Raw genomic sequence first — 12,076 nt, 5'->3', positions numbered from 1 at the left:
AACAGTTGCGCTGGCTGTAGCATTCCAAATTTCACTCCTTTGCGATGCAGCACCGCTTTGGCCCGGTTGAAACCCGTTCTCCGCTTAGCAACCTCCGTGCTCCAGTCCGGGTATATTCGGATCTCTGCGTTGTCCCACTTGCTGCTCCGCTCCTTCTTGGCCCATTTCAGGACCCTCTCTCTGTCCGTAAACCGGTGAAATCTCACCACCATCGCCCTTGGTGGCTCATTTGCCTTGGGCTTCCTCGCCAGCACCTGGTGCGCCCCGTCCAGCTCCAGGAACCTCGAAGGGGCCTCCGCGCCCATCATCGCCCCGATCATCGTGCCTGTGTATGCCGCAGCATCGGCCCCCTCCACTCCTGGGAGACCCAGGATCCTCAGATTATTTCTCCTCGACCTGGTCTCCAGGTCTTCGAGTCTTCCCGCCCACTTCTTGTGTAGCGCCTCGTGCCGCTCCACTCTCACCGCCAGGCCCAAGAGCTCGTCCTCGTTCTCACTCACTCTTTTCTGGACCTCCTGGATCTTCACCTCGTGGGCCTTCTGGGTTATCCCTAGTCCTTCAATTACCGCCAGCATAGGTGCCAGCATCTCCTTACGCAGCTCCTCGAAGCAGCGCTTGATGAATTCCTGCATCTCCTCTTTGTCCCCGGCCGCCGCCATTTTGCTTTTTTCCCCTCTCTTCTCCCGCTGCTCCAATGCCGCTTTTTTGGCTGTTGCACTTCGGGTCTGGTCCATAAAAGTTGGTAGGAGACCTCTCTCTTCTCTTCCCCACGGATTGTCTGTGAAAAAAATTCCGTTGGGGCTCCTCTAGCGAGCCCGAAAGTCTGTGATCGCGGGAGCTGTCGAATCGTGCGGCTTAGCTCCGCATAGCCGCAACCGGAAGTCCAAGTATGTTCTGACATAATATCCACTCATGTATATAATGAGATGCATACCGGCAGTGATTGACACACAGGGTGACCAGTAAGCATACAGCACAGTGCAGCCAATCACCAGACAGGACACTACCACTATAAAGCCAGAGGGCACTCTGTTTCCCACTCTCTCGGGACCCAGCTACTGAGATGTCAGTCCACGAGCTAGCAAGCACAAACACCATGCGGTAGCTAGTAAGTCTGGTCAGGCTACTACAAGGTCACTAGTCAGATCAGTATAGTGTCGACCCACCGCTGAATATGTACACCTAGTTGAATAAAACCGTGTTGGATCTTCTCCTGTGTTAGACGTCTATTTCTAACTTCCCTGCATCGAGTGCAGTCCACATTGAACCAACCTGCCTAACACATCATGGTACCAGAATGATATTGATCTTGACGGACCTACCTCGAGTGAAACAGCATTGACCCGCAAGCAGCCATCCAGCGAAGTGGAAAACATCCAGCCTCCTCCGCATCTCCGGCAACCTCGGCGCCAACTGGAAAATCTTCAAGCAAAAGTTCCTCTTGTACATCAAGGCCTCTGACCTCGAGGCAGCATCAGATGCCAGGAAGATCGCGCTACTTCTCTCCACTGCGGGGGACCACGCCATCCATACGTTACATTCGCCGACGGCGAAGACAAAGCAAAATTCAAAACAGTCCTGCTGAAGTTCAACAGCCACTGCGACATTGAGGTGAATGAGAGCTTTGAATGGTACATCTTCCAGCAGAGGCTTCAGGCTAAGGATGAACCTTTTCAGTCCTTCTTTACCCATCTCCGCATCCTAGCGCAGTCATGTAACTATGACTTGACGGCTGATTCCATGATCCGGGATCAGATCGTTTTCGGGGTCCACTCCGACTCCCTGCGGCAGCAGCTCCTTAAAATCAAACAGTTGACCCTATCGAGATGTGCATTGTCCGTGAGCATGCCAAGAATCGTTACTCCCACATCAGGGCGGCAGAAACTGCAAAGCTGGCCTCCCACGAGGCAAAAGGGTGCAGGCCATTGCACAGATGCAGGGCCTGAGCATAGAGGAGAGTGGCCGTTTTGCGTGCTTTTCTCGGATCTCTGCACATGCGCGCCATGACCGAGTGGGCGACGGGACCGAAAACCCGACTGCGCAGGTGTGTATGTCGACCGACCGCATGCGCGATGGCGCACGGTTTGCGCTGGCGTCATGATGTGTCCGAATTGTGGCTCCGCCCACTTAAAGCGGCAATGTCCGGCAAGTGGACGCCAATGTCTCCAGTGTGGCAAGCTTGGCCACTATGCAGCCCTCTGCAGATCCGCTCCACTGCTCAGCAGCCAGCGATCCCAGCTGTAGCGCAGAAGTATCCGCTCAATACTACAAGGCATGCCAGATTCTGATCCCGACAGCCCAACGGACCCTGACTGCCTCAAGTCTCCATATAGGGTGGGCATCATAACCACATGAGCTGGCCTCCACCACACCTGCGCAACGCCTCCCGATCCTCAGTGTGGATCCTGACGATGAGTGGTGTGCTGCCCTCACAGTTAACGAGGCTCGCATCCGATTTAACTGGACACCGGCGCGTCTGCGAACCTCATCTCTCAATCTGACCTCGACACCATCCGGGCCCGACCAAGCATTCTTCCACCGGCCTGCCAGCTCTTTGACTACAATGGCAATGCCATAGCTGCCAGTGGCTCGTGTCAACTAAGGGTATCCAACAAGGCGATCAAGGCAACTTTACGATTTGAAATCGTCAGGCCTGACGGGGCGTCCCTGCTCTGTGCTTGCGCCTGCAAGCTCCTGAACCTGGTTCAGTGAGTCCACACCATGTCATCGTCCCCAGCGATGGCCTCGCCCGATGGAAATTTGCAAGCTGACATAGACGACATTATCACGCAGTACCACAGTGTATTCGATGGAATGGGCAAGCTCCCGTACACATACAAAATACTGCTCAAGCCGAACACCACCCCTGTAATCCATGCTCCAGGCGAACGCCACCCCTGTAATCCATGCACCACGCCGGGTGCCGGCGCCCCTCGAGGATCGTCTGAAAAAGCAACTACTGGGTCAGCTCCAAGGTCTGCGTAAAGAAGCCATCAGGGGAGCTCCGCATTTGCATTGATCCCAAGGATCTAAACCGCAACGTCATGCTGGAGCACTACCCGATCCCGAAGCGTGAAGAGTTAACCAGTGAGATGGCTCATGCCAAATTCTTCACTAACCTGGACACCTACCGGGGATTTTGGCACATACAGCTGGACGTGTCCAGTTGCAAGCTGTGCACGTTCAATACCCCGTTTGGCCGCTACTGTCACAACCGCATGCCTTTTGGTATCATATCTGCCTCCGAAGTGTTTCATCGCATTATGGAGCAGATGATGGAGGGCATCGAGGGGGTACGGGTATACGTGGACGACGTGAACATCTGGTCCACAACGCCCCAGGAACACATCGCTCGCCTCAAGCAGGTCTTCCAGCGAATTCATGAACATGGTCTCCAGCTCAACAGGGCCAAGTGCTCATTTGGTCAATTTGATATAAAGTTTCTAGGCGATCACATCTTGCGGCAGGGTGTGCGGCCAGATGCCAACAAGGTCTTGCCGATCAATGCCATGAAGACCCCAGAGGACAAGAAGGCGGTCCTCCGCTTCCTCGGGATGGTCAACTTTCTTGGGAAATTCATTCCCAATATGGCATCCCACACCGCGGCCCTCCGCCATCTCGTCAAGAAGTCAACGGAATTCCAGTGGCTGCTCACACATGAAGTGGAATGGCGTGATCTGAAGGCAAAGCTCACCACAGCCCCAGTTCTAGCGTTCTTCGACCCAACCAAGAAAACCAAGATATCAACTGATGCAAGCCAGGATGGCATTGGGGCGGTGCTCCTCCAGCGAGATGACTCCTCGTCCTGGGCTCCAGTAGCGCATGCCTCCAGGGCCATGACTCCCACTGAGCAACGGTATGCCTAGATCGAAAAGGAGTGTCTGGGTCTCCTGACAGGAATAGTCAAGTTTCATGACTACGTTTACGACCTGCCGAAATTCACGGTGGAAACGGACCACAGGCCTCTAGTCCACATAATCCAGAAGGATTTAAATGACATGACACCTCGGTTACAGCAAATTCTTCTTCGACTCACCGCTATGACTTCGCACTTGTCTACACGCCAGGCAAAGAGCTGATCATTGCAGTTGCCCTATCCTGGTCCATCACCACACCGTGTGAACAAGGTGACTTCATCTGCCACATAGAAGCACAAGTGCAATTGTGTGCCACCAACCTCCCAGCCTCTGACGAACGGGTGGTCCAAATTAGTGAGGAAACGGCCAAGGATCCTTTACTGCAGCGTTTGATGCAGCACCTTTCCCATGGCTGGCAAAAGGGACAATGTCCCCAATTCTTAAATGTTAAAGGTGAGCTGATGGTTGTGGAAGGAATCCTTCTGAAACTTGACAGGATGGTTATTCCTCAAAGCATGCAGGCTATGGTGCTGGGTCAACTCCATGAGGGCCACCTTGGAGTAGAGAAATGCCGACGCAGAGCTCGGGAGGCGGTTTACTGGCCGGGCATTAACCAGGATATTGCCAACACGGTCCTCAACTGCGCCACCTGTCAGAAGTTTCAACCGGCTCAACCCAAGGAAACACTGCAACAGCACGAGATCGTGACCTCTCCGTGGTCCAAAGTAGGTATAGACCTTTTTTCACTCCAAGGGGCGTGACTACTTCTCCAGTTACCCAGAAGTGGTGAAATGGTCCGACCTCGCGTCGAAGGCGGTCATCAAAGCCTGCAAAGGAACGTTCGCCAGGCACGGGATACCGCTCACGGTAATGAGCGACAATGGTCCATGCTATTACAGCCAAGAATGGTCTGATTTTGCACAGTCCTACAACTTCCGTCATTATCTCCACTCCCCACTACCCGCAATCCAAACGGGAAGACCGAGAAAGGGGTCCATATTGTCAATCGGTTGCTGTGCAAAGTTGCACAGGGGGACTTCAACCTGGCAATGCTGGTATACAGGGCAACCCCACTGTCCACTGGGTTATCTCCAGCGCAGATGCTCATGAATCGCACCGAGGACCACCGTTCCAGCCATCCATGTTCCAGACCTTGACCACCTCACGATACTACAAAAAGTGCAGCAGTCCCGGGCCCAACAGAAGGCCACATATGATGCTCGTGCCACGGATTTACCGGAGCTGGCTCCAGCCAATCATGTTCGCGTCCAGTTGCCTGAGGGCGGTTGGTCAGCCACAGCTGTTGTCAAACCAGTTGCCCCGAGGTCTTTCATTGTTCGCATGGCTTATGGCTCCCTGCTACGGCGCAACAGATGGGCATTGCGAAGAGTTCCACGCCCACCACCTGACCGCAGTGCTCTGCCGGCTATCATGCTTCCTCCGGACACACCCTGCCACGAGGCCACCGATCTGCCATCGATCCTCCTGGCCCACGCAACCACCGCAGTGGCAGCGATCCCACCTCTCCATGTGCAGGTGGTTCCTGATCCACCTCTGCGGCGATCAACAAGAATGTGTTGCCCGCCACAAACACCGATGTGTAGACTTAAGGTGGGGGGTGTCATAGTGTGTGTGTGTGCACGTGTGCGTGCGTGCGTGATACTCTTTCTCTTCTCTCCTCCTCCCCCCCCCCCCCCCCCCCTGTTTTTCTTTCATATCTATTTCTTGTATAATGCATTCTTTTTGATGAGGGGGAATCTTCATTTTGCTGAGTTATCCTTTTAACAAAGGGAAATGGGGCTGAGGTCTGACACCTTGTGCTCAATGCATCACTTGCTCATCAATAAGTGATTCAATGCAGGGAAAGTCTTGTAGTTCCGATAGGTCAGATATTTCTTAGCTTCCCATTAAAATAGATGTTTAATTATTTCAACTGTAGGCATTTATTCTTATTGTTTTCAATAGCAACAATATGCCAGCTTAAGTTGCAGATTTGACATTTGTTCTTTTATAAGCTACACTGGAGGCCAGGGCTTTGCAATATGCTTGATAAGATTTTGAAAGCACTGTTACTTAATGTTCCCTCTGAGAAGCATAAAGTTTACACCAGATATGCAGATCAGAAATTGACCTGGACAATCCATGATTGTGTTTATCCTCCCCTTTCCTCATCCAAATCTATCATGATCCCCTCTTTCCTGATGCCTGATATGCTTGTCTTGGCTTCCTCTATTAAATACATCTATTAAATGCATCTATACCAGGTGCTTCATTGCGTCCCTGTGGTAGCAAGTTCCACTTTCTCTCCATTTCCCAGTCTTCTGCATTCTCTATTAGACTTCTTGGTTTGAGTTTGGTGTATTTGTGCTCCAAGATCACTTTTTTTCCTTTATCCCACCTAGATTTCCAAGTAATAAGTGACCTCCCTATTCTTCCTACCAAAATGCACTGCATCATTTTATTCTACTTCATATTTATTAATTGAACTGCATTTGCTGGTTATGTCTGGGTTTTGGAAAAGCAAACCGAGCAGGAAAATGCAAAGAGGAACTTTGAACAACCTATGCTTGGGAAGACTATTTGTATGCACTTTTTTACAATCTGAGAAAAAGATTTGGATTTTCTTGTAGGTAAGCCAACCAAAGATATCTGGGTCTATGGCTTCAGGTTCTGTGAAGAAGCACAGTGCTGGTATGGCAGTAAGGACTCTCAACCATAATTCATCTACATCCAGTGTCCATTCTAGTCTTCACAATTCCGCTAGTGGTAGCAGAGGCAAGTGGATTTTTAATCTTCATGTTTGTAACTCAAAAATTGTGGGGTTTTGGTTTTCATATCTGACACTTTGAAAATAAAATTGATGGGCCTTGTTTACTTTGACTCGTATCACATCCAATGCCTAACTTCTTAAATGTACCTCTACATCCCACTGGCAGCTGTTAGCTTTGTTCCAGGCTTAGCTTGAACATATTCGTACTACCCTGCATTCAAAATAAGCCCTTTGCTGTTCTTGTTTTGTAAATGAGGATTAAATACTTAAATCCATACCCCTCCAAAGCGCTCTGGAGCTAGCAGGTGCACCTGTTACAAATTCCTTTCTATTTCTCCGAGTGATGGGTTACTATGAGCTGCAATTTGCTCTAAGCATTGTGATGTTGGCTGGGGAGCATAGCTCATATTGATGGGTCAAGAGCTGGAAAATGGAATTAGGCTAGTCAAGGACATGGTGAATGGCCTATTTTTTTTTTTTCCTGTAAATTTCTGATTATAGCAATATATGGAAAGCTCGTGTGTAAATGGAAAAACTACTACATTGGATGGGAAAGGTTCCATTTATAAAGGTTGAAAGTGCTATTTGTTCAACAAAGCATATTCTTACAATTGAAATATACTGAAGGCTGTATTTAGTCCCTTGATCCAAACCCCAAATAATCAGATATCGTTGAAAAATTGTTTATTTTGAAATTCAGCATCAACTGAGCGTAAAGAATATGTTTTAATGCACATGATAAATTCCGCTTCTGGCAGTGTAATATTTATGAAAGGCAATATCTTCTTTCAAATTCAAAATAGCCTGTTTTCTCACATACAAATTAGGAGCAGGGGTAGGCCATTCTGCCCTTTGTGTCTGTTCCACCATTCAATGAGATTATGGCTGATCTGATCGTAACCTCTGGTCCACATTCTACCTATCCCCGATAACCTTTCTAAACATTTAAAAAATATATTTTTGTTCTCCTTTTTCACATTTTTGCCGAAATATACACCTGCCAACAATAAACAATAATCAGTAACAAATATGTCAATCCCCATATCAATAACAATGATCCCATCCTCCCACCAAACCCCAAACATTAGCCCGCATGTTCACACAAACAAATGACTAAAAGGAATTAGGGATCACCCATAGTCACCATTAACACACACAGCCCCCCCCCCCCCCCCCCCCCCCCCCCCCCCCGCAACCCTCCAACTAATGTTTGATGTTATCCAGTTCTTGAAAGTGCAAAATGAATAATGCCCATGAATTGTAGAACCCTGCCATCCTTCCCCTCAGTTCAAACTTAACCTTCTCAAAAGTCAAGAATTCCAACAGGTCCCCCCCGCCACACCAGGGCACGGGGTGGAGAGGTTGCTCTCCAACCTATCAGGATCTGCCTTCGGGTGATCAACGAGGCGAAGGCTACAACATCTGCCTCCGCACCCGTTTCCAAACCTGGCTGGTCCGACACCCCGAATATGGGGGCCTGGGTCCAGTTTCATGTGCACCACTTTAGAAATTACCCTAAAAACCTCCTTCAAGTAATCCTCTAGCTTTGGACAGGACCAAAACATATGAACGTGTCTCCCCCCCCACCCCGGCAACATTCACACACATCTTACTCCTTCAAGGAATCGGCGCATCCTTGCCCTCGTGAGGTGTGCTCTGTATACCACCTTCAGCTGTATCAGCCCCAACCTCGTGCACGAGGTGGAGGCATTCACTCTCCGGAGCACTTCACACCAGAACCCCTCCTTCGTATCCTCTCCCAACTCTTCCTTCCACTTTATTTTGATCCCTTCCAGTGGTGCCTTCTCCTCTTCCAAAATAGCTTTGTAAACCGCTGACACTACTCCCTTCTCCAATCCCCCTGTCGTCAGCACCTCCTCCAGCAATGTGGAGGCTGGCTCCACCGGGAAGCTCTATCTCCTTTCTGGCAAAATCTCGAACCTGCATGTATCTAATCATTTCCCCCTGCTCCAGCCCATACTTATCCCTGATAACCTTATCAAGATTATTCACCTCTGCCTTAATATTCAAAGATTCTGCTTCCACTGCCTCTTTGAAGAATAGAGTTCCAAAGACACTCCACTTTGAGATATAATTTCTCCTCATCTCCATCCTAAATGGGGAGCACCTTATTTATTTTTTAAAAAGTCGTGACCCCAGTTTAGATTCTCCCAAAAGAGGAAACACTGCTCCACATTCGCCCTTTCAAGACTCAGGACCTTGTATGTTTCAAACAAGTCGCCTCTTACTCCAGCAGATACAAGTGTAGCCTGTCCAACCTTTGCTCATAAAATCGCCTGGCCGCCCAATCCATCTATTAGTTTTTAGTAAACCTTTACTGAACTGCTTCCAATGTATTTGCATCCTTTCTTCAATAAGGAGACCAAAACTATACCTAGTACTCCAGCTGTGGTCTCACCAATGCCCTGTACAACTGAAGTATAATCTCCCTACACTCTTATTCAATTCCCATAACAATGCCATTATTTATACACTAACCTTTTGCAATTCATGCACTAGGATATCTCTGAGCGCTGCAATCTCTCACTGTTTAGATAATATGCTTTGTTTTATTCCTGTCAAAATAGACAATTTCACACTTTCCACATTACTCCATTTGTCAGGACTTGCCAACTAAATTAACTTATAATTTTTGTGTTTTAAAGATTTGCAATTTCTTTTCCAGCAGTGTCCGTGAACATACCAGTAAACTCTTCAAAACTACAAACCTCAAAAAATGGCAGCAGAGTTTCTGCCCCAAAGAGCAAGTCAAGTTCTACGTGTGCAATTGATGTTCCAAAGACAAAATTAATGAAACCAACAAATACTTGTAAACTAGCCACCTCTGGAACGGTGAATCAGCAAGGATCTGTGATGCAGACTCTGCCCAGTAAAGGTTTACAAATAATTGGCTCAATTGATATGAAAGTTGATACTAAAATACGACCTAACAAAGTTGCAAATGTATTGGGGAGGGATCAGTGCCCAAAGGCTAAGACATCTATTGTTGCTAGCCAAACTTCAAAAAGGTCCAGTGGTAAGTATGAACATATTTTAAGATGCAGGTCTTGATCTTGGATATTTTGTATTAGTAATTTTAATATCTAATTTTCATGCAATTTGGGATTACTAGTTGTCAATCTAGGCTAAATCTAGGTACATGATGATAAAAGCCAATTACTGCAGATGCTGGAATCTGAACAAAAACAGAAAACACTGGACAATCTCCGCATGTCTGACAGCATCTGTGGGAAGAAAAGGGAGCCAACGCTTTGAGCCTGGAGGACTCTTTGTCAAAGCTAAAGAGAACTGGAAATGGGGTCCGATTTATACTGTAGACTAAATCTACAGGGGGGGGGTATCGATAGGGGGACCAGCGATAGATGGAGATAGACAAAGATGTCGAGGACAGAAGATACAAGGAATGTAAATGAGGGCGAGGGCTAAGAAGGGTACTGATAGTGGTACATAAAAAGAGATTTAAAATTTGTGAATGAACAAAGGAGAGCAGTGTGTAAAACGACAATGAGGAACAGTTGGCTTGAGTGGAGTGGGGTGAGGGGAGGGGAACAATGGTGAGGGGAAAACAGATCAATGGAAGAAATGAAAATGAAAATAAATCCATAGAAATTAAAGGAGTAAAGGTGATTGAGAGCGTTCACAGTCTGAAGTTGTTGAACTCAAAAGTCCGGAAGGCTGTAACGTGCCTAATTGGAAGATGTGGTGCTGTTCCTCCAGTTTGAGCTGGGCTTCACTAGAACATTGCAGACGCCTAAGGGTGGACATGTGGCAATGAGAGCAGGATGGCGAGTTGAAATGACAAGCGACAGGGAGGTCGGGGACCTGCTTGTGGACGGACTGGAGGTGTTCTGCAATGCTGTCACCCAGTCTGCATTTAGTCTCTCCATTGTAGAGAACGCAAGACATAGGAGCCGAATTAGGTCACTTGGCACATCGAGTCTGCTCCGCCATTCGATCATGACTGATATTTTTCTCCTGTCTTCTCCCCATAACCCCTGATCCCCTTATTAATCAAGAACCTATCTATCTCTGTCTTAAAGAAACTCCGTGATTTGGCCTCCACAGCCTTTTGCGGCAGAGTTCCACACTCTATCTGAAGAAATCCCTCATCTGTTTTAAAGGATCGTCCCTTTAGTGTGAGATTGTGTCCTCTGGTTCTAGTTTTTCCTACAAGTGGAAACTTGTAGGAAACTTGTGGAAACCTATCCACGGCCACTCTATCCAGGCCTCACCGTATCCTGAAAGTTTCAATAAGATCCCCCCCTCATTCTTCTAAACTCCAGCGAGTGCAGACCCAGAATCCTCAACCGTTCCTCATACGACAAGCTTTTCATTCCAAGGATCATTCTTGTGAACCTCCTCTGGATCCTTTCCAAGACCAGCACATCCTTCCTTAGATACGGGTCCCACGACTGCTCACAATACACCAAATGGGGTCTGACCAGAGCCTTTTATAGCCTCAGAAGTACATCCCTGGTTTGTATTCTAGCCCTCTTGACATGCTAACATTGCATTTGCCTTCCTAACTGCCGACTGAACCTGCACATTAACCTTAAGAGAATCGTGAACAAGAACTCCCAAGTCCCTTTGTGCATCTAATTTCCTAAGCATTTCCCCATTTAGAAAATAGTCTGTGTCTCCATTTCTCTTTCCGAAGTGCATGACCTCACAAATATCCACATTGTATTCCATCTGCCACTTCTTGCCCATGCCTAGCCTGTCCAAGTCCTTCTGTAGCCTACCTGCTTCCTCAATACTACCTGTCCCTCTACAGATCTTTGTATCATCTGCAAACTTAGCAACAGTACCTTCAGTTCCTTCTTCCAGATCGTTAATGTATATTGTGAAAAGTTGTGGCCCCAGCACCAACCCCTGAGGCACACCACTAGTCACAGGCTGCCATCCTGAAAAAGACTCCTTTATCCCCACTCTCTGCCTTCTGCCAGTCAGCCAATCCTGTATCCATGCCTCAACACCATGGGCTCTTAACTTATTTAACAGTCTCCTATGCGGCACCTTGTCAAAGGCCTTCTGGATATCTAAATAAATCACGTCCACTGGTTCTCTTTGTCTAACTTCCTTGTTAATTCCTCAAAGAACTCTTTTATCAGATTTGTCAGACATGACCTCCGCTTGACGAAGCCGTGCTGACTCAGTCCTATTTTATCATGCACTTCCAAGTACCCTGCGATTTCATAATTTAAAAAAAAAAGTTTTTATTGTCCATTTTCACATTTTCCCTCAATTTACACCCCACCCACAAGCAGTAAACGGTAACAAATACAAAATCAATCCCCTTAACAATACCAACGATCCCATCCTCAAACCACCCCAAACAACGGCCCACCTGTCAAATATGCATCCAATAATCCAATAAAACAAACCCTTCCATGGTGGAAACAAAAAAGAAAAATTAAAAGGAGTCTGG

The 12,076-nt window shown here is 47.8% G+C and overlaps 1 protein-coding gene across 6 annotated transcripts in view; it reads left to right on the top strand.

The window, feature by feature from the left end:
* Nucleotides 1-12,076, top strand: part of gtse1 (G-2 and S-phase expressed 1) — a 43,501-nt gene that overhangs the window by 15,139 nt on the left and 16,286 nt on the right. For 3 of the 6 annotated variants that reach the window (XM_072471489.1, XM_072471485.1, XM_072471486.1), the window contains exons 6-7: nucleotides 6,488-6,632; nucleotides 9,314-9,664. In XM_072471489.1, the coding sequence (XP_072327590.1) occupies nucleotides 6,488-6,632; nucleotides 9,314-9,664 (496 nt within the window). The remainder of the gene's footprint in view (nucleotides 1-6,487; nucleotides 6,633-9,313; nucleotides 9,665-12,076) is intronic. The other 3 variants (XM_072471490.1, XM_072471488.1, XM_072471487.1) reach the window with 2 other exon arrangements.

The sequence above is a fragment of the Scyliorhinus torazame genome, chromosome 13 (assembly GCF_047496885.1).
Source record: "Scyliorhinus torazame isolate Kashiwa2021f chromosome 13, sScyTor2.1, whole genome shotgun sequence".
NCBI lineage: Eukaryota > Metazoa > Chordata > Chondrichthyes > Carcharhiniformes > Scyliorhinidae > Scyliorhinus > Scyliorhinus torazame.
This window is presented reverse-complemented; position numbering and strand designations above follow the sequence as displayed.